This window comes from Folsomia candida, unplaced genomic scaffold (assembly GCF_002217175.1).
Source record: "Folsomia candida strain VU population unplaced genomic scaffold, ASM221717v1 Fcan01_Sc005, whole genome shotgun sequence".
Taxonomy (NCBI): Eukaryota; Metazoa; Arthropoda; class Collembola; order Entomobryomorpha; family Isotomidae; genus Folsomia; species Folsomia candida.
In genome coordinates this window covers 3,426,686-3,448,589 of record NW_019091197.1, presented here as the reverse complement: position 1 = coordinate 3,448,589, position 21,904 = coordinate 3,426,686, and the positions used below count along the sequence as shown (strand labels likewise).

The following is a 21,904-nucleotide window of genomic DNA, read 5'->3' as shown; positions in this document are numbered from 1 at the left end:
AAGTAACGGTAGTTTTCTAAATTTCTGATTAGAATTGCACAGTCATAAATTAACGATGCAAGGGGCAAGAAGAAAAGAAGTTTTACAGATATATATTGAGCGTACTCACGATAATATCTTATTTCGCATCGCAACTCATTTAGCAAACTTGCTAAGATAACAAAAATTTTATCTTGAGGGGATTCGCAAAATTTGAATTCGCAAATCTCTTACATAACTCTATAAAATATGTACATCTATATTGTTTCCATGGATTTTCTGCAATTTCCCTTACTGGGAATCCTCGCCGAGGATAAGCTTGAGAAATATTTTGCGCACACAAGTGAATACACCTCTCAAATTATATTGTTATATAATACAAAGTGGGGAATTGTGATGACAAAATTTTACACAAAATCAGTAATTATGCAACTTGGGAATTTATAATTAATCGGAAAGTTGAAGTCGTTATGAAATCTGCAGCATACCTACACAGGAGTAAATTATTGAAGTTGAGGGATACCCCAAGATGATGGAAAATCGCCTGGTGTAAAAATGATGGATGACTCTGATCAGATAATCTCTCACTATTGGGCAAGGCTTATCGAGCGATATATCCACATAAGCGACTCAGCTTATCACTCTCATACTTACATATTCATTGTCTTTTAAGCAAATTGTGCAATTGTGAACATGTTTACTCAACAACCTTAATGCTGAAATAGGGTTTTTCATAAAGCACGGGAAATTCATGTCGCTTATCGGAACAACTTCCCAGCCCTTTTAAAGTTAGGCGGAATTACCTCACTAAACTTAACAATAGTTATAATATACTAATATGTGTCCATTTTGGCAGAGTATAAAATCGGAACATTTTCCATCATACCTTATCAAACCCACACAGCAATTCCAGCTCGAATCATCATCTCAATTTCATCATGAAATCGGCAACAATCATCTTCCTCGGCGTCGTCGCCTTGGCTTCAGGTTGTCACTTTGTCTAAAATCATATTTTCAAAATATTTTAAAGTTTCCGAAATTTAAATTTCAGCCATGCCCAAATTGGACACCGCCCTTTTCCAAGCGGCCGACCCACGCTTGATCGTAGGGGGCGTGGAAGCCACGAAAAACGAATTTCCCTTCATGATCGACCTGCGAGTTGGCGGGCGTCATAATTGTGGGGGGTCGATCGTTTCCCCCGACTGGGTCGTTACTGCGGCTCACTGTGTAGGCGGGTCCCCCAGCAGTTACACCCTGGTCGCAGGGGATCACAACCTGACCCTCAACGAGGGGACGGAACAAAGTCGTAGCGTCACTGCCATCGTGATACACCCAGGTTACAACAGGTATGTAGATATGTATACTCTTATCGTTAGATATCCAGTATTAAAATAATACGGTATTCATTAATGTAGAAATGATTTTACCAAAGGGGTAATAGCTCAGTTTTAAAATTGTACCATATCGGTAGCAAATTTTATGCGGACAGGAATAATTTACATAATATCGAGCTATCAATATCAGCCTGAGTATACGAGGGGAAGCAACAATGACAATTTTATAGAAACCAATCCAGAGATCAACGCCGCCGCCGATAACTCTTATTCCCTATTCCTATAAAACAGGAAATAAGAGCTATCGGGGCGCCGCGCCGACGCCGTCGAAAAATCTTCCAAAATTGGCGCCGCCGCTGCCGATAAATTGGACGGCGTTGACTTCTGAACAAATCCTGGAAATTATGATAATTAGGGATATTTGGAAATTTATGCTAACTGTTTATTATCTCTTAGACCCACTATTATTAACAACGATATCGCCCTGATGCGTGTCGACCGTCCCTTCGAATTCAACGAGTTTGTCGGTCCGGCTGTCATCCCGCAGCTTAACTTCGTCCCAACAGGTAGATAAAAAATATATAAAAACCCAGAAATATTCAAGTCTGATTTTTTTCTGGTAATATCAGCCTTGGCCACCGTGGCGGGATGGGGCATGCTGTCTTTCCCGATCGGTGACCTTCCCGATGTCCTCATGAAGGTTGAAGTGCCCCACGTGGCGGACGCGCCCTGCCGAACGGCCAACATTGGAGTTGGCGTCGTCACAGAGAGCATGGTCTGCTACGGGGTTGTAGGAAAGGATTCTTGCAAGGCTGGTGAGTCGATAGGTCAATTCTGAAAAACAGTTTTGAAGCAAAAAAAAATTAAATCGTGTCCACATTTTACATTTACCAGATTCCGGTGGTCCATTGATGTGCGGATCGGACAATGCGCTGTGTGGGATCGTTTCTTGGGGCAAGGATTGTGCTTTGGACGGATATCCCGGAGTGTAAGAGAAAAATAATTTGATGAATTTTGTCGCAGTTTGAAGAATTTTTAAAAATTTCTTCAGGTACACGGAAACATCCTACTTCGCTGAATGGATCAGGTCAACCATCGCTGCTTAAAGTCCGTGCCATCCATATGCATGAAAAAAACGAATTTATGTAAATATGCTGACATGCAAAATAAAAATAAAACAAATAAATGAATGTGTATTACACATTGTGTAACGCACTTGATTGACTAACCCGGGTAATTCAAAAATTTGCCACCGATATGGTAGAACTTTAATACCAACATATTTAGTTCTCATTGTATTATCTATTCATAATACTTATTTTGGTATAGCCAAACATGAATTTCGCTTGGTACATATTATTTTAATACTGGATTTCTAAGAGTACTATCTTAAGGAAAAAACCGTAAACACGGTTTTGTGAGTATAATTATACTCACAAACTTGCCATAAATATTATTCTTACCAAAAGGCATTATTTATTCATGACACAGTTTCGTAATCAAACACTGTAAAGATGTAGATAAATGCACACATAATTATCCATTCCAGTAACAGTATGAATACAAATGAAAACCAATTAGTTACCTACCACAGTTTACGGAAAAGTAATTTGCTGATTAACTACCCCAGAATCAGAACTCAGTAAGAAATCAATTAAACAGACCAATTAAGTCTAATCATCGTACATTAAATCCTTTTCCCGGCTCAAATGTGCAAATAATAATTTCGCTTTTATGCAGTTTTCTTGAGCCATTTCGAGTGTGATCATCTGACAAACTCTGTTTTATCCATTCAAAATGATAAGCATAACGTTTCTCCCCCATTTGAAACAACATGTCAAACTTGCCCGATTAATCTGCTGCCTTCCATTTGAGTGGCATCCTCGTACGGATAACTTGGTCCCCGTTAAGGGAAAATTTAACAGATTTCTTGTCAAGGTGCAAATGACGCTGCAACTTGTCCATACAATTGGTCAGTTCGTCTCCACCGCTATATCGACACGGTCAACAAACACGAAGATGCAAACCATGGTTTTCACAACAATTTATGCGACGGGACATTTCTTACGGTGGAATTGGCACTTGGACACAGTTGCGATGGAGTTGCTTAATTCATTTATCAATTTTGAGAGAAATTTTTTTCGACGTAAGAATAATCTAATGAATTTTTAAGATCTACACTCTAAGAAATCCAGGCACAAGTGTTACTCTGTGATCGGGGTTGTCACCACTTTGGTGGTAATATGCTTGTGCTTGGTGATAGACCGTCACCAAGCTAGTGGGGGATTATTTCCGTGGCGACTCTGGCGTAACCGATCGGTAGCATATTATCATCATCCGGTAGTCACATAGCTACGGATCGGTGATAATCCGGTAGCTTAATTTCTTAGAGTGTACCGTTCGAAATTTGGTAATCTCATTTTGTCAATTCCATAAATTAAACTTGTAGTAAATTAATTAGGTCATCACTTCAAAAAGTCGATCATGGACTTGCTCATGTCTCTCGTACTTCCCATGGTAATCTTCACCTGTTTCACAATCCCCATCTTTACGACTGGCCTGCTCTTAGCGTTTCCATGCCAACCGCCCTTTATTGGTTCGATGCTACCATGCTGTACAAACGGAGAAAGAGGGATACAGAATAAATGGGTCAAATTTTCCATGGCAATATTTGAAGGGTACATGTTCTACCAAGTCACCGTTTCTGGGTCTTTCTTCATTACGCAAGTCATGGTTGGGTGTTGTCTCAGCTTGTGGAATTATATTAAAATCTTGAAACAATGGTAAAAATTTTAGAAAAAATTTGGGTGTGTTGTAAATTATGTGCATATAATTGTTATATTGGGAGCATTCAGTACGAGTTCGCATCGTTAGCAAAAAAAGTTCACAAGTTCGCAAAAAATTTTGGGTTGAAAATGCATTTGCGAACTTGCGTATCTCCACCAAGACTAGTGTTTAACTCGATTTTTTTAAGCGATGCGAACTCGTAATGAATATGAATACCCCGATTGTAAAAAATCTGTTGAAATTTATTTAGGACTCGAGACCCTTCATACAAAAAAGGTTATCTCCTCCAAGCCTACAAATACCTTCGTGTCCTCGAAATGTTAAACAACAACTGTGTCCGAAGTCGAATGTTCCCCGCGGGAACGATTGGGTTTCCGGCAGCACAATTTTTTTGTGGTTATGTCTGCATCAAGTTTCACTCATCCATGTCCGTGTGGGCGGTGGGGGTGTTTTTCCTCCTGTACTGTGATGGGGTTATGTTAACGACTACTATGTTCACCACGGCGGCACACGTGTACATCAATTCGAGAGAATTGTTAATAACGTGGAAATCTGGATGGGGGACGAGGAAGAATTCAGAACTGAGAAAAACTATGAGAGGATTTCCACCCATGAAGGTGCGATGTGGGTCAAATTTCGTGGACAATAGTACACCTCTAGTGATTCAGGACATGTGCACGAGACAGACGGTGTCAACACTGTTAATTTCTAACAAATAGATGGATACTTTTTGAGACCCTTCGTATAAAATGGCATACATAATTATGTAGGTTTATACATTTAATTTAACAGTAGTTAAACTAATGCTGATAATATTTAAGTATAACCGCTATAGTTGTTGGTGTCAAAAAAATTTGCGAAAAATAGTCGTGGAAATTTTCTAAAACATGAGTGGATGGGAATTTAATATTCGATGTTGTTTAATTTCGCTAAATCTAGTTTTATGCGAAATATTTAAGATAATCAATTGCAGATAAAGTGATCAAGCACAGTGATAATAATATTGAGGGTATTCATTATTTCTTCGTATCCTTAGTATTCTTCGTATCGTAAAATAACTTACGACGCTTACGAGATTTTGTAAGCGTCGTAAGATTTTCTCATCGAAAATCACGTTACTACGCTTACGATTTTTACGAAACCTGACCCCTTGTTTTATCTTCGTAAACTATTTTACGATACTAAGGATACGAAGAAATAATGAATACCCTCATTATTTATTAACAGCAATGCAATAATTATGCAATAACTTCAACGATTTATTGATTGATGCTTAATTATAATGTATTCGCATGTATGTAGGTGGTTCACAGTAAAAAGTTCGGTAAGGAGTACAACGTTTCAGATCTACTTAATACACATGTACTAAATACTAAGGATAAGCTACATCAGTTGCAAATAAACGAGTTATTATTTATAAAGCATCGACCGTAATATATAATTCAGGCTGATATACATTAATTTCCCCAAAATACTATTTATCTAATAATGTTTAATTTGTAAATCTGCATGATTGTGTATCTACTATGATTGGTTAGGAAGAAGCATACTTATCTAACCCTGGTGATCAATTCTCAGAAATAACTCGCATTATGTAACTCAGAATTAATGTATTGTAATTACATCTTGACCATAATTGGAGTGCTCTGTCATGTATCGGTATTTGTAGCAGAAGACAGTTATTATCATGGTATAATTAGGTATTAACGAGTTGCATAATTCTGATCCGATTAATTAACCCGGTAAGGTCGTAAGAATATCGATAATGAAACCCGGATGATTTATCAGACTTATTTAGACCTGTGAAAACTAGGTATATAAAAACTATGTATATGAAAGTAAGGTTATTTTGATAATCTCTTACATAAATATGTATGTATATATAACGCGACAGAGAACTTTTTTATTAAATTTATAGTAAGAAACTTAACTTATGTAACGCCATCTTGATTTCCCGTATGTATGTAAATATGTACGTACATATCCATATTATTTTTATGGATAAAGTTATTATGCAAAGCCCTCGAAATATTTCGATAACAATTTCACTCCAAAGATAAACACAAATGGATTTTTACAACTTTGACAAGGAAACATTTTCGGATGTTCAGTTCAGGTTAGAATTATTTCAAAGTTTAAAATGGTGCCAAATTCAATGCCATTAGAACGCTACCATGGAGCATTATCTGAAAATTGAGTTCAACGAAAGCTACAAGGCAAAATATGAAGAAAAACAGACAAGTTTTTTGCGTGTAAGATTAGTATTTCATAAACATATAAATCCATATAGCACTATTTTTTCTTATGTGGTTGAAGTAAATCCTCGAATCCAAATGCAATATTAATCTGGTAAACTTATTTGCATTTTCAATTAATTTAAGGTACATATGTATAATTCATATATAGTTTTTCAATTAAAATTCCTCACAAACACATTTGTCATTTGTTATCAAATTTCATGTATTTATAATTATGATAATACTGTATTCTATTTTAGAAGACTAACTACATTAAATTTGGCACAATTTGAACTTAATTAACGTCAATTCTGAACTGAACATTTAAAAAGGTTCCCTCATAAATTACAACGGAAATACCTAGTTATGAATCTGGTCCCTGCATATTGGTGAAATTGTCATGCATAACATCAAGGCTGATTATGTCCCGAGTTTGATATATAAAGGAGAGGAAACCGATAATTTAATTGAGTGTTGTAAAATAACCAGGAAAGACAAAAAATATATCTATTTATTTAGTCTTACCTATATCTTGCATAATGTATATATGTATGTATACAATATGTAGACAATAGTTTGCATAATTTTTTACATAACAATGAAGAAAAGTAATTGTTTTGTACAATATTTTTAGGATAAAGTTGTATTTCCAGTGATTATGCAAACTTCATGTCCAGACGCCAAGAAAACTGTTCCCCACACGATACATGACTGACTCTCCCGCAAGATCGCATGCATTTATTTTAAAAAATGGATAAGTTTTCCAAAACCTCGTCAATTTTCCACAGCAAACACTTGAAATCTTGGGAAACGTGGTTCTATTTTATGGTAAAAACGTCCGAGAAATTTTGCCTATTTCCGGTGAAATGGGATCACAAGGCAAATACGCTCAAGAGAGCAACCAGTCGAACCCGAACTGCTATCTGGTTGACGTTATATGCGTACATGTGGGCTGACACGGTGTATCAAATGGTCACGATTATGACGTTAAACTATCAAACAGTCGAGATGGTGGACGTCATGAAACTATTGTTGCACGGATCGACGCGACTGGCGGCGTGCGTCTTGATTTATGGATTTCTAGACGGGTCTAATTTAATTCAGCAACATTTTCAGCAAACTTGTCGCATCCATGCAAAACTCAAAGGTATGCATGTATTTAAGTGCGAATAATTCGAGTATTTGGAATTATTTGTGCTAATCATCTCATTTGCATATTTTGAATTGAGCATTAGCGAGAGACATAGAGTTTAGAGGACTTGGAAAGTCCACAGTCCACATAAATAGCCGAAAATGGGCATAGTGAGATTGATGCAAATGAGGTGACACACAAATATGTAATTCCACTGTATGTTGCTAAATTCTTATTTTTTAATCGTTATTTACCAGCCATATATCATGGAGACCGAAACGCGGTAATAAATGACGGGATCCTTCTATTTGCCGTGTTTGGGGCAATAACGCTCCACCTGCAACCCTTTGGTCCAACAATGCAGCATTTACAGGAAAGACAAAGTGTGCGGTATTGGGGCGCTTGGCTACTTCCGAGGAAATTTTACAATTCGATTCCAGGTAGAAGACAATACAAGTTGTTTAATGCATTGTCAATTTGAGACATATTTGCATAATTTATTTAATTTATTTCAAAGGAATTATACTCTTCGGCCTTGGCGAGCTGCTAATCAGTTGCGTTGCCGTATTTGGTGCGGCATACGAGGGACTATTGCTAGTCGTGTATACGCAAGTTAGTCGATATTGGCTCTGTGTCCTAGAGTAAGTTCATTTTAAATATAAATTAAAATTATGTATGCATTTTTCAATTTTGGGAGATTGTTACCCAGCTACATAATTTATTAATCATTATACATTAAATAATATAATACATTGTCTTGTTCGCAATTTTCAGAAAAAGTGCAAGAAGCGAGTTACTCTATCCGTGGGTGAATTTCAGAAATCTGCGTCTCTACAGAGCCCTCCACGTCTTGAATTGTGGTCACAATGACGCCTGTGCCGAAATAATTTGGCCAATTGCGCAACACGTGTTGGCAACAGTGCACACATTAACGAACGTGCTGGCAATCAAATGTTTCCACAAAATTACCAAGCCAACCGCTTTTCTTTTGATGATGGGGACATGTTTGTTCACAATTTTTGAACGAAGCGCGCTCAAAGGTGCCGCAAACGTGTACGAAGTGTCGAGCAAATTCAAAAATCACGTTGGAAGGCAGGGGATGAAACGGGGAAGAGTGATAGGGAGGTCGATTCGATGTTTGAGAATTCAGGTTGGATCTGCGTATTACTTTAAAATGTCAACATTCAACACTTTCATGCAGACGGTGGTGGAATGGACGATTAATGTGATGCTGACATTTTTCTAAAATTTGTATACAAATTTACATACAAAGGCTACATCTTACGCTACTAGTTTGAAAATTTTTATTTTTTGGGAGAGGCTTGAACATACGTAGATACATATGTATACAGATTTTATAACACACGAAATTTCAGTTGACAATGTCAAATATGTACAAGATATCATTAAGTATGTATCTACTACGTATACATAAGATATGCACATATGTACATAGATCTATATTTACATTTGCGTGCTCATAGATATTTGAAATAACGCGCTACTAGCGCTTTATACTTATATAATTGACCCTGGTGATCTTCCTGGAAATTCGTTACATTAAAACGTTCAGTGAATAAAAAGGGTTATATATCACTCTTAATTGAAATAAAAAATGCACAAGCGATTCATTGTGAAAGTATGTATGCATATGTATTTCAGATAATCTGTACCTTTGGGAGAGGAAAGATTGTTTCTAATAACTTAAATTTTCCACCAAAAACTTTTGTCCACTTACTCAACGAAAGCCAACAGATGCGTAATTTCAAAACGATACGCATAATTGTAAAACGCTCCCGGTACACTATCAATTCCCCAATAAAACTTACAAGGGAACATACCGAGGTGTCCAACGAGTTAAGGGTCAACACCTATACCAAAATGACCACAATACATGACTTATTAAACAAACTGCAGGAATTTCCGTGTAAAATTCACTTTTCGTCACGTTGTGACGATATTTGTGACGAGCGCATGACCATCGGGTTGCCAGAGAGGGAGAGGTCGGCCGCTGAACGATCAGGTCGACCACAGAGAAGCGTCGTCGTCTTCACGTCGTCTTCCGAGACGACAAATTCTTTCAAATTTTGAAAACATCTTGAAATTTGGAGAAAATTTTGAAATTTTGAGAAAATTTTGAAATTTTGAGAAAATTTTGAAATTTTGAGAAAATTTTGAGAAAATTTTGAGAAAATTTTGAAATTTTGAGAAAGTTTTGAAATTTTAAAGAAATTTTTGAAATTTTGAAGAAATTTCAAAGTTTTTTTCAAAATATCAGGATGTTTTCTAAATTTGAAAGAATTTGTCGTCTCGGAAGACGACTTGAAGACGACGACGCTTCTCTGTGGTCGACCTGATCGTTCAGCGGCCGACCTCTCCTTCTCTGGCAACCCGATGGTCATGCGCTCGTCACAAATATCGTCACAACGTGACGAAAAGTGAATTTTACACGGAAATTCCTGCAGTGTGTTTAATAAGTCATGTATTGTGGTCATTTTGGTATAGGTGTTGACCCTTAACTCGTTGGACACCTCGGTATGTTCCCTTGTTAGAAGAGCTAACCCAGCCTGCACCGACCGAGTTAAACACGTGTTATATTGGTGTCCCCGGTGTAAATCCCGTGTTGGGTGCATTATTCGTATAAATATTTTTTTAAACACGAAATTAATTCGTGAAAAAAGACCGAATTTTACACCGCATCTTCAAAACGAATTTTCCCGATTAAAACACGTGAAATACTCGAGTATGCTAATAACCCGAGACTCGTGTCATAATCGCGAGAAATACACGAACTTTACCAGTGTTTTTGCACATGCGAAACTAAACACTGTCCCTTTGCTATTGAGGTGGGAGAATTATTTTGTTGCATGTCTCACATAATAAAACCAAAAAGTATGGACAAGACACGATCTAGAAAATTATTTCGCAAAGCAAGACAAGGAACGTCGGATTTTTCCTTACTTTCTGAAAGTGGTGATCGAAAAAATCAGACAACGCCAAAGCCACACCCAAAAACTTCTCATCCTGAGGCCGCAACTCCGCAGTTCGATTCGATTTCTGGGGCAGATGACCTGTACTCTTCGGACTACTCTGATAGTCATATCTTCACAGAGTCAGATTCTAGTGATAGTGATTGTGATAAGACTGATACCAGCAGTTGTACAAGTGATTTAAGAACATGGGCAGTTAAACATAATATTACTTTCTCTGCTTTGAGTGATCTGCTGGATATTTTAAAACGACGTCCTGGCTTCGATTTACCAAGCGATCCAAGGACACTATTACGTACGCCAAGAACTTGTGCTATTGAAAAGGTTGAACCGGGCGAGTATGTACATTTTGAGTGGATTTCATTAATAGAAAAATTACTTAAAGGTGCACAGTGTACAACCAACATTCAAATTAATATTGACGGAATTCCTCTCTATAAAAGCAGTGCCAGACAATTTTGGCCAATTTTAGCGAATATTGTAGAATTTAATGAAGTTATTGTAATAGGCATTTATTCTGGTCTGGGAAAGCCCGCAAATATTAACGATTTTTTGAGTAGATTTGTCAACCAATTCATTAGATTAGAACAGTCATTAGTTTTGAAATTTAAAATATCTGCAATTGTGTGTGATGTGCCTGCAAGATCATTTATTTTAGGGACAAAGTGTCATAGTGGTTACAGTTCTTGCGGAAAGTGCGACATAAAAGGCGAATATTTGGATAATCGGGTAACATTTCCTCCGGGAAATTATAATTTAAGAAATAACGAATCTTTTCGATCAAAATTTGACCAGGCTCATCATAATCAGGACTCTATAATAGAATTACTTCCTATAGATTTAGTAGAAGATGTGCCGGTTGATTTTATGCATCTTGTATGTTTAGGAGTGACGAGAAAGTTATTGTTTTTATGGTCGAAAGGAAAAAAGTGTACAGGGCGCTTGCGACCTCATTGTTGTGCTCGGTCGATCCAACTAACCGTCGAATCCGTAACACCTATGAATATGCCTGCAGATCTGGTTATTGAGCTCGATAAGGGCACTTTAACTTTAATTAACTTGGATGCCTAGATGTGCCCTTTTAACTTAGAACTTTAGTCCCAACAATTTCACTTTATTTATAATGTCGGCGAGTCAATAAAGAACTTGAATACTGTAATTAGTTATAGCAACTTTAATTAATTAGGACTTTATTTAATTAATTCTTCGCACGACCACAAATTCCAACTTGACTTCTTACAATACTTTTCTTATACTAACTTAAAAAATACGTAGTTCTTGACTACCAAAACCATCGCGCCCCTTATCTTCTCATTCTCCCACTTACACTTACTCATTATCCGAATCCCTCAACCACCTTATAGAAAGGATATTGCCATACAAAGGATATTGCCATACATAGGATATGGAATGCGTATCTACATAGCACCTACTTAAAAAATACGCTATAAAAATTACTGGATAGGCCAATTCATATCTTTACAATTGATTTTAACTTATCTTCTACTAAGCTATAACTACGAATTGAACATTTCTCCCACCTTCTTTTGGGAGCTGATATATATAACCAAAAGAATTTCAACAAAATTACACTAATTGTTCCACTCTCCATAACGAATGGGTCGTTTCACTGGGCGTCCCACTCGAGTTTTTATTGGAACCTCGTCGTCTTGAACACTTATGACGGCTTCCTTCTTGCTGGTTGGCACGTCCGAAACTTTCTGCATCTCCAAGGGGTACAGACGCTGCAGGGGTCGAGTCAAAATAGTGGTACTGAAATTCTGTCCTCGGGGATTCTTGCAAATCTTGACTTCCGCAACTCGAATCTTTCCATCTTTTCCGGGGAACAGCTTCATAATCTTTCCTAGCGGCCACTCAAATCTCTTCTTGTTTTCTGACCCGACAAGAACAATGTCACCAACTTGAGGTGGTCTTGACTTTGTTTCACTCTTCTTTTGAACTAGAATTCCCAAATATTCTTTTCTGAATCGGGCTTGGAGTCCTTCTTTAATCGCTTGCATTTTGTTGTAGGATCCACACAATTCATTTGCACCGATTTCTTTTCCCTCTGGGAAGCAGGCGATAGGGAGGTCGCGCATGAACATATTTGGCGTAAGCGCGATTAAGTCGTCTCCATCCTCCGTTAACGCCGTCAGAGGTCGATCATTTATGGTGCAGGATACGGCCGCGAGACATGTCCTCATTTCGTCGAATGACAACTTCGCCGTCCCTAACATCTTCCTTAATATTTCCTTGACGGACCTTACGAGACGCTCGAACCACCCACCCCACCATGGCGATGCAGGTGGATTGAAAGTCCAGGTTATCTGTTTGACCTGCAACTCATCTTCCATTCTTGACCAATCAATCATCTTCATCAGGTTAACTGCGCCCACAAAGTTCGTACCATTATCGCTAAAAATCCTCTTCGGCCGACCGATGGTGGATACAAACCGTTCCAGGGAGTGGAGGAAAGCTTCACTTGACAAGGACGTGACAATATCCAAATACACACCGCGATAAACTGCGCAAGTGTACAACACGATCCAGGCTTTCTCTCCTCCTCGAAGGATCACCGGTCCGGCAAGGTCAACTCCAGTGATTTGAAATGCAGCAACCGTTTCTATTCTATCTTGAGGTAATGGGGCAGGGTCACTTTCTAAACTCTTTGCTGAATATCTTCGACAGACAGTGCAACTCTGAATTACTCGCCCAACCGTCTTTCTTCCTTGAATGATCCAGTACCGTTCACGCAACTTTCCAAGCACGAATTGTGTTCCAGCATGATTGTAAGCCATATGAATATATTCTATTAGCTGGTGGACTAAGGGATCTTCTTTTGGGAGTAGAATTGGGTGTCGAAAGCCCTCCGTATCTTCTTTATAAAGGAGTCTTGTGTCTACGTGGAGGAGTTCATCATCTCTTCTATCCACTTTCAAATTCTTAATTTCAAATTTCTCTGGATAATGACGCTGTTGAATTTTCCTCACAATGTCCCTCTCACCCTCCCGTAACTCTTTGAATGTTGGGTAGACGGAATACTGTCGGAATTCCTTACTTGTTCTTGCATTATTCACAAACCGACGGACCCATGCTGCGACCTTCACATTTTTCAAATACGATGAGAATCTTGGCACTTGAATCTCAACGGCAGCATGTTCGGTTCGTCTTCTTTCCAAATTAATCTGATCTTCTTCTGGAAGTGGAGCTGACCGTGGCCATTCATCTTCGGCCTTTTTCAACCAGCTCGGTCCCTCCCACCATTTCGACTCCAATAATTCTTGAGGTGAACATCCTCTTGATGGCAGGTCCGCTGGATTGAGTGTTCCTGGAACATGTCTCCACTTACTTCCTCTGGTCAATTCTGCAATTTCTTTGACCCGATTTCCAACAAAAGTTCCCCAATCTGCCTCCCTCTCAATCCATGCTTTGGCAGTGGTCGAATCTGTCCAGTAGTGAATGGGTGTGTCGACGAGACCCAGTGCTTCTTTCACTACGGATGTCAATCTTGATCCAACGAGGCATCCTAATAATTCCAATCTGGGGATCGTAACTCGTTTCTTTTGCTTCTTATCTAGGGGTGCGACTCGACTTTTGGCTGCTAACAGTTGGACTGAGACATCTTTACCATTTGCAACTCTGGCGAAAACGACAGCAGCATATGCACCTTGGCTGGCGTCAGTGAAAGTGTGAATCTGAAGCAATGATGATTCACTTTGGCGTGGTGTTCGAGGGACCGCGTTTCGAGGGATCCGGATCTTGCTTAGGCAGTCAATCTCTGTGAACCAAGTTTCAAATCGGATCCGGTTTTCTTCATCCCACTCGTCGTCCCATCCGAGATCTCTGGACCACGCCTCTTGCAACATTAGCTTTGGCAAAAGGAGTGAAGGGCAAGCATATCCGATTGGTTCGAATATCTGAGAAACCACTGATAATACTCTTCTCTTTGTGATCTTGTACTCCTCCGCAACCTCTTTAGGCAATTGACAAAACAATACATCTTCTTTCTTATCCCATTTCAATCCCAGAACAGTGGTGATATAACTTCCTTCAATTAGTTCATCTGCATTAGATTCCCACTGTCTCAGTTCCATCTTCGCATCGGCCATTATTTCAACTGAAGATTCCTTGAACGCCATGTAATCTTCTTTATGGTTGAAGGAGAGGACACAATTGTCTACATATAAGGATTTTCTTATCAACTCAGCCACCTTGATTAATTCTGTGGGTGCTTGACTTAAATGAATATCTAGAACTGCGGCTAGGATGAAAGGACTGCAAGTCATCCCAAATACAACACGGCAGTGTTCGTAAATCTTCAAAATGTTGTAATCTAGATCCTCCCACCATAAGAACCGCTGATACTTGCGATCTTCCTCTGCGACCCCAATCATCTGGAATGCTTTCCTTATGTCCGAGATGACGCCAACTTTCTTCTCCCGAAATCGCAACAAAATTGACGGGATGAGCTCCAACATATTGGGTCCTTTCTCGAGACACTGGTTTAGAGAGGGGAAACTGGCCACTTTACATGAAGCATCAAATACTGGCCTCACGGGAGTGGTCAAACTATCTGGCTTAAAAACTGGACGATGCGGGAGGTAATGCCCTGACGCTGAATTGTTCTCTCGAACCTGATTAATCATCTTCTCTGATTCCCATCCCTTGAAAATGTCAGCATAAACTTGATCCTGTTCTTGATTCTGCAATTTTCTTGTCGCTGACACCAATCTCTTCTCACAAACTGATTTATTGTCGGGGATGGTGAATTTCAAATCATCGTGAATCCAGGGAAGCTTGACCACGTACCTTCCGTCTTCATCTCTGGTAACTTTCTTCTGGAAGGTTTCTTTCACCTGGAGGTCGTTCTCCTCACGTGACACCTTAGTGGCACTCTCTTGGATCCCAATCGTCTCCAGATCCCATAACTGTGAGATGTCACCCGACAAATAACTATGGATGACCATCTCCGTTGCACTTTGATCAACGCTGCAGGTCGGCCCGCAGAGCATCCATCCAAACACAGACTCAATTGCGAACAATCCAAACTTGAGGTCGATTCTTCTTCCTGTCATCAATTGCTCTCGGTAATCGCCACCAATAAGGATGTCGATGTCCGCCCTTTCAAGTGGAGTCTGACAATGATCACTGATAAATATGCTGTCTCTTTGAAGTTGCTGTAGCCACGGTCCAACTCTTGCTCGCGGTGGAATTCCTCCGATTTGTGGCCTTTCCCTGAGCAGTAACTTCCTATTAACTTTCCCGTCGACGCTGACCAATTCCATTTCATGTTTATTATACCGCCGGGGGCTGGTAACGGAGCCATCGATCATCACATTCCGCACCACCTCGTCTCCAACTGGTTTACTCTTGATGCCATTGGAGATGTAGCTGGTCACGTAGCTCTTCTGACTTCCTTCGTCGAATAGAAGCCGTACAATTCTGCTCTCCTTGTTGTTCCGAACTCGCACCAGCACGGTCTTCAGCAGTACTTCGCCATCACACTGGATACTTGATTGATAAGACGAAGTTTCTGTTGAAGCTTGATTGACAACCGATTGATTTCCACTATCAGAACTTGGTCGTTGTTGAGACAAATCTGGACACATCAAATTATAATGACGTCTTGAGCACATCTTGCACTTCACTGCAGACCGACACACCTTGGCTCCATGACCTTTGCGCAAGCAAACGTAGCAAGCTCGACTATCCTTAACTTTAATTCTTCTCTCTTCAAGAGACATGGAGTGGGCTCGATAACAGTCGGCGCTGGAGTGATTCGACTTCCCACAGAATATGCACTCCTTATCTTTCACTTTGGCTTCGTGCAATCCTGCTGCGGTGGGAACATCCTCCCCTTCTCGGGCGATGCTGGCTTTCTTCTTATTTTCTTGCTTCTTTTGGGGTTCATTAGAAAAGCCAGATCGGGCTAATGCAATTTGTTGCTCGCCTTGTACTTCAGTTTTCAAGAATTTCATCAGCATGTCCAGTTTCTCAACACTTCCGTCATCAATTCGGGACATTGGACTCCTTTGCCAAGCCCGCAAAATCTCTTCTGGGAGGCTGGACTCGACGAGGGGATAGAAATACATGGATGGGTCGGCCTTGCTCAAATTAAGGGTCCTCAAGGATCGTAGCGCCGACTCCAACTTCAAATACAGCTTGTCCACTCCTATTTTCTCTTTCTTTCCAGCGTTGTTGATGACGAGTCCCAATAACTGCCTCAAATAAACTTGTAGTTGGAGATCCTCTCTTCCGTAACGCTCCTTCAGGGCTGCTATCGCCAATTCATAATTATCACCCGTGGGAGGGAAGGATTCCACAATGTCTCTTGCTTCAGATTTATTTTCAGTAGCCTGGATGAGATACTGAAACTTATCACTGGCGTGGAGGTCCTCCTGTTCATGTATCTTCTCAAATTGACTCCACCATCCAAGCCATTTCTGCAAAACGCCATCAAACTTTGGTAACTCAATTTTCGGTAACTTGAATCGCTTTTGCTTTTGAGTTCCTCCTGATCCTGCATCACTAAACACTGACACATAACCTCCAGCCGAACTTGGAGGTGGACTTGGAGTTTTATTCAGAATTCTTCCTGCTCGGATTTTTGCTCTTGAAATCTTGTCCTTGTATCCGATGATGGTCGTCTTCTCATTTTCGTACTCTTCTTCAGTACACGGACCATCCAACATCAAGCCGAGCACTTTCTGGTCCAAGTCCTCCACTTCCTCACTTATCACTTCCAAACGCTGGAGCAAGACCTGCAGTTCCACTAAGCCTGGGTTTTCTCTTTCAACTTCAGCCGTCAACTCGTTCACCGTCTTCGTAATGGCTGATCTCCCAGATTTCCTGACCATCTTGAGCCGATCCATGGTGATGCTTCAATCTCAGGACCAATAAACCCAAATAACAATTAAAAAATATTCTCTCAAAATATCCCAAGGAACAATCTCCACCTCAATCGCCCCCGAATGCACAGGGTCGGGCCCACAAAGTGGCAATTCAACAAATATTCCACGACGACAAGGTGGTGGGATGATCTCAATTAATCCTGATGGCTCCTTATCACGCGAACAATAACAATCAATTGAAATGGATATCACCTGCTCTGACCCCGAATACTCAGGGTGGGGTCCACAAGGTGGCAAAATTTTGTGATATCTCCTTTTAAGCTCCTGGTCCTCGCCGATTCAGCTTTGCATCCACGGTCACAAGGCACCTTCCTCAGATCTGCATCACGTCGAGGTCACCAAAAAATGTTGTGCTCGGTCGATCCAACTAACCGTCGAATCCGTAACACCTATGAATATGCCTGCAGATCTGGTTATTGAGCTCGATAAGGGCACTTTAACTTTAATTAACTTGGATGCCTAGATGTGCCCTTTTAACTTAGAACTTTAGTCCCAACAATTTCACTTTATTTATAATGTCGGCGAGTCAATAAAGAACTTGAATACTGTAATTAGTTATAGCAACTTTAATTAATTAGGACTTTATTTAATTAATTCTTCGCACGACCACAAATTCCAACTTGACTTCTTACAATACTTTTCTTATACTAACTTAAAAAATACGTAGTTCTTGACTACCAAAACCATCGCGCCCCTTATCTTCTCATTCTCCCACTTACACTTACTCATTATCCGAATCCCTCAACCACCTTATAGAAAGGATATTGCCATACAAAGGATATTGCCATACATAGGATATGGAATGCGTATCTACATAGCACCTACTTAAAAAATACGCTATAAAAATTACTGGATAGGCCAATTCATATCTTTACAATTGATTTTAACTTATCTTCTACTAAGCTATAACTACGAATTGAACACTCATCAAATTGACCAATTATCCATTAATTTGTTAAATATCAAGAAGTCAATACCAAAGGAATTTGCACGAAAACCGCGTCCAATTAGGGATGTAGATCATTGGAAGGCAACCGAATTTAGGCAGTTTATTTTATACACTGGTCCTGTAGTGTTGAAAACAATTCTTCCTCTGCCATTTTACCAACATTTCTTATGTTTTCACATTGCAATTGCAATTCTTGCCAATCCTAACACCTATCTCAGCAAAAATAATTACGCAGGGGAACTATTAGAATATTTTGTGAATAACTTTGGTTCATTGTATGGAAAGAAATATTACAGTCATAATTTGCACAGTTTATTGCATTTATCTCGAGATTGCAGTCGACACGGTCCTCTTGACCGCTTTAGTGCGTTTCCATTTGAGAATAAACTACAACAAATAAAGAGATTGGTCAGATCTCCATCTTACCCCTTGCAACAAGTTTGCCGGCGGTTGATGGAAAGAGAAGAAGTTGAGTTGGCTGACCACGTTGAAAAATATGAACAACTAAAATTTTGCCAGGTTGAAACTAATTCAAGTGAGAGATCTGAGTGTTTTAGAGTGTGCAAATTTACCAATTTTGAACTATCAGACAAACCAGGAAATAATATTTGCAAGTTAAAAGACGGAAGTGACGGAAGTAAAAATCCACTATTTTGTTCGATCTTCTCCTCCAGAAATAATTGGGAAAAAGTTTAAAAGAAGCGAAGATTTTTTTCACTCTCCGTGTCCATCATCTTTAATTGGTGTGCAAATTGTGAAAGAATTGAGTAATATAAGAAGATTTGACCTTAATTTAGTTGAAACAAAGTGTGTACTTCTTCCACTGGAAACAGAATTAATTTGTTATCCTCTAATTCACAGTGCAATCCAGTGACTTTTTACCATGCGATTTTCTATAGTAAATTTTATTGAAACTAACGAGATAGAGATTATCCCAATAAATTGGTTGTCACCATCAAGAGATAAATGCTGGTGGCCGCCATTTAAATCTACCGAACGCCAATTGAAGGCCGCTATGGGTGGAGACAATCCAAGTAAACAATGGTTATCATTCGACGTGAAGGTTGTTGGAGGAGGTAAAATATTTGGTGAGTCTCCTTTTTATTGTAGTCGTGAAAAATATTTACAAAATAAATTTATTTTCTATTCAGAATCATACCAACAAGCCAAGAGTCAGCTTGGCAAAGCCTTGGATGAAACCGAACCGGAATTTGAAAGTGATTTCGAAGTGACAGGTCGTGGGCAACGTCACAAGAAAAGTCAGCGTCAGGAAGAGTCAAGCGATTCGGAGAGAGAAGATGGACTTACTAAAATACCATCAAAGCCGAATTTTTCAATTCCGCCCCCACCACAATATTTTGGTTAGTCATCATAATGTGAAATCATATAATTTGTTGCTCCGTCTGCTTATTCTGTTATGTATAATTGCACATTCTACTGGTATTTAGCTTTAGTTGGAGGTATATCGCAACGTTCAGACCGTCAAGATGACCATGAATCAGGCAGCTCTATTCATCTACCGCGTCACTCACCACCAGTAAGTGATTCCCATTCACAGCAAGAAAATGAGGAAATTACTTCCAGGTCAGCAAATTCATTGACCTTTAACAAACTCCACTCCCCATCACCACATGGTCAAATGAGAGACCTCTCCCCAAATAACATGCTGCGTCAACATTGTACCGGTGAATTGGTCAATGTTTCGAGCAACCATAGCGTGGAGATCGACACGCAGGTCGAGATAAATCAGGAAATCTCTGCAAATATAGGTAAGAAATTTATTATTTGAATAACGCGACTCGACACGGTCTTATTAAGCTAAAGATTTGTAAATATTTTTCTGCAGAATTTCAAAACTGGATGGTTAGACAAATGAATGTTGTGAAAGCCCAATTGCGACAACTACAAGAATGTGTGGACGCCTTGCTCAATAGCTGCAATTTGAACGGACAGGGTGGTGGTCAAAGTTTAAATACGTTGCCAGCTGGATTATTACCTGTGGATTGCGATTCCGACTTAAAAAAACTCGAAGATTTTGCGACGGAATCCAGGAACACATTGGTAGAATATTACGTGCAACACATTTGATAATTACTTTGATAAGTAATAAATGCATCGCTGCTGGTGTTAGTGCTAATGATACAGTATTAATTATTTATGTATTTATTTTTCAGATTCGAGAACTGCAGAGGGGCCTAGGTGCGACAAAGACGGCACAGAAGGCTACTCAGCGGATACTGTCGAAATTGTTGACGGATACGTATGCGTCTTCATATAACTGGATTGGTTCGAGAGGAGAAAAGACAGCTTTTTCGAAGTCTTTGATGAAACACATTATTTTTGGTAGTTTTCATGAATATGTTACTACTTTAGTGTGTAAGATAAATTTTTGTAACTGGTCACTCTTTTTCAGAAGCGATTCATGGAATCCCGAAATTGAGCGACGCTGGCGACGACGAGATTTCAAACGCTATTAAAGATTGGCTAAAGAATTCCAATAAACGTATTGAATCTGACAGGTACGAAGACAGCAGGATTTATTTATATGTAATTTTAAAATTAAGAATTGTAAACATTTTCAACTGCTTAAGCAGGAAACGCTTGGCAAAATCCAATGCAAATCATCCATCCGTCATTGCTGGATTCAACTCCGACGATTAATTTATACTCTATAAATTTTAATTTACTTTTGGTACCTTCTAAATTCATCTTCATTTAATTGTCTAAATTTGTAGAATAATATAGAAGTTATAAAGAAATAAAAATCGTGAACGTAAATTTTCATGTTGTAATACGTGTTTTTTTGGGGTAAATCTCGTGGCTAAATACGTGTTTTTTTGGGGTAAATCTCGTGGCTAAATACGTGTTTTTTTGGGGTAAATCTCGTGGCTAAATACGTGTTTTACTGGGGTAAATCTCGTCGATGTGGTGTGAAACTCGTTCTTGGAACACGTGTAAAGAACGAGTTAGATACGTTAAAAAGAGCGACACTTGCCCCCAGTTTAACACCAGCTCTCTACCAGTTTCATACGTGTTTAACACGAATACTGGGGTCACCAAACTCGTTCAAAACTCATGTTAATCTCGTGTTTGTGCAGGCTGGGAAACTAATGAAAGCAATGTAAAGCTGAAAGGCGACAAAAAGATTTTCCAAGGCCCCAGTGCCCTCCTGTTCTGGGAGGGGGTGTAGTCTGATATTTCGCTCATCTACGAATTTCCAAAGCCTTGCGTACAGAAGGGAAATCCCGGTGGAAGTTATCGACTGTAAATTTCTGTAAAAACCTTCTGATCCAAAGTATCGAAACTTGAAGATAATGTTTTCCTCGTAATACTTTTCCTTCACAATGTTGCAAGTCATGCTGGTGTATTTCCCTTTGAGAAAATGTAAATTTCTCTGGATGTAGTCGGAACCGGCCTCGAAAGCAATCTGGTCGGCGAAGTGCCGGACTGTTCTGTGTAGTGTGTATATTTCCAGAAAATTTCTGAAAACAGATACTATTCTGTAATTCGTAAATGGTGAAGTTGCCCTTGTGATAAGTTGTTGCAGTTAGTGTATTAAAACCCACAAGTGGCTTGATTCCACAT

The 21,904-nt window shown here is 39.3% G+C and overlaps 3 protein-coding genes across 4 annotated transcripts; 2 read left to right on the top strand and 1 right to left on the bottom strand.

Moving 5' to 3' along the window:
* Nucleotides 1–17: 17 nt before the first annotated feature.
* On the top strand, nucleotides 18–2,507 carry LOC110850335 (trypsin-1). Of its 2 annotated transcripts, XM_035852053.1 has the most exons (7): nucleotides 18–767; nucleotides 836–966; nucleotides 1,031–1,325; nucleotides 1,770–1,879; nucleotides 1,943–2,128; nucleotides 2,208–2,301; nucleotides 2,365–2,507. In XM_035852053.1, exons 2-7 carry the CDS (start codon nucleotides 918–920, stop codon nucleotides 2,417–2,419), a joined length of 789 nt encoding a protein of 262 aa, XP_035707946.1. In that variant the 5' UTR covers nucleotides 18–767; nucleotides 836–917; the 3' UTR covers nucleotides 2,420–2,507. The 2 variants fall into 2 exon arrangements, with proteins under 2 accessions (XP_035707946.1, XP_035707945.1); XM_035852052.1 differs by having other exon boundaries at nucleotides 18–966.
* A 9,544-nt stretch (nucleotides 2,508–12,051) lies between these two features.
* LOC110850334 lies at nucleotides 12,052–17,331 on the bottom strand. The gene has a single exon (XM_022097768.1). The coding sequence runs from the start codon at nucleotides 17,329–17,331 to the stop codon at nucleotides 12,052–12,054; it is 5,280 nt and encodes a 1,759-aa protein (XP_021953460.1).
* A 1,657-nt stretch (nucleotides 17,332–18,988) lies between these two features.
* On the top strand, nucleotides 18,989–21,435 carry LOC118435889. Its single transcript, XM_035852396.1, has 7 exons — nucleotides 18,989–19,407; nucleotides 19,471–19,680; nucleotides 19,768–20,088; nucleotides 20,166–20,380; nucleotides 20,494–20,662; nucleotides 20,733–20,838; nucleotides 20,914–21,435. Exons 1-7 carry the CDS (start codon nucleotides 19,203–19,205, stop codon nucleotides 20,978–20,980), a joined length of 1,293 nt encoding a protein of 430 aa, XP_035708289.1. The 5' UTR covers nucleotides 18,989–19,202; the 3' UTR covers nucleotides 20,981–21,435.
* The last annotated feature ends 469 nt before the right edge of the window (nucleotides 21,436–21,904 follow it).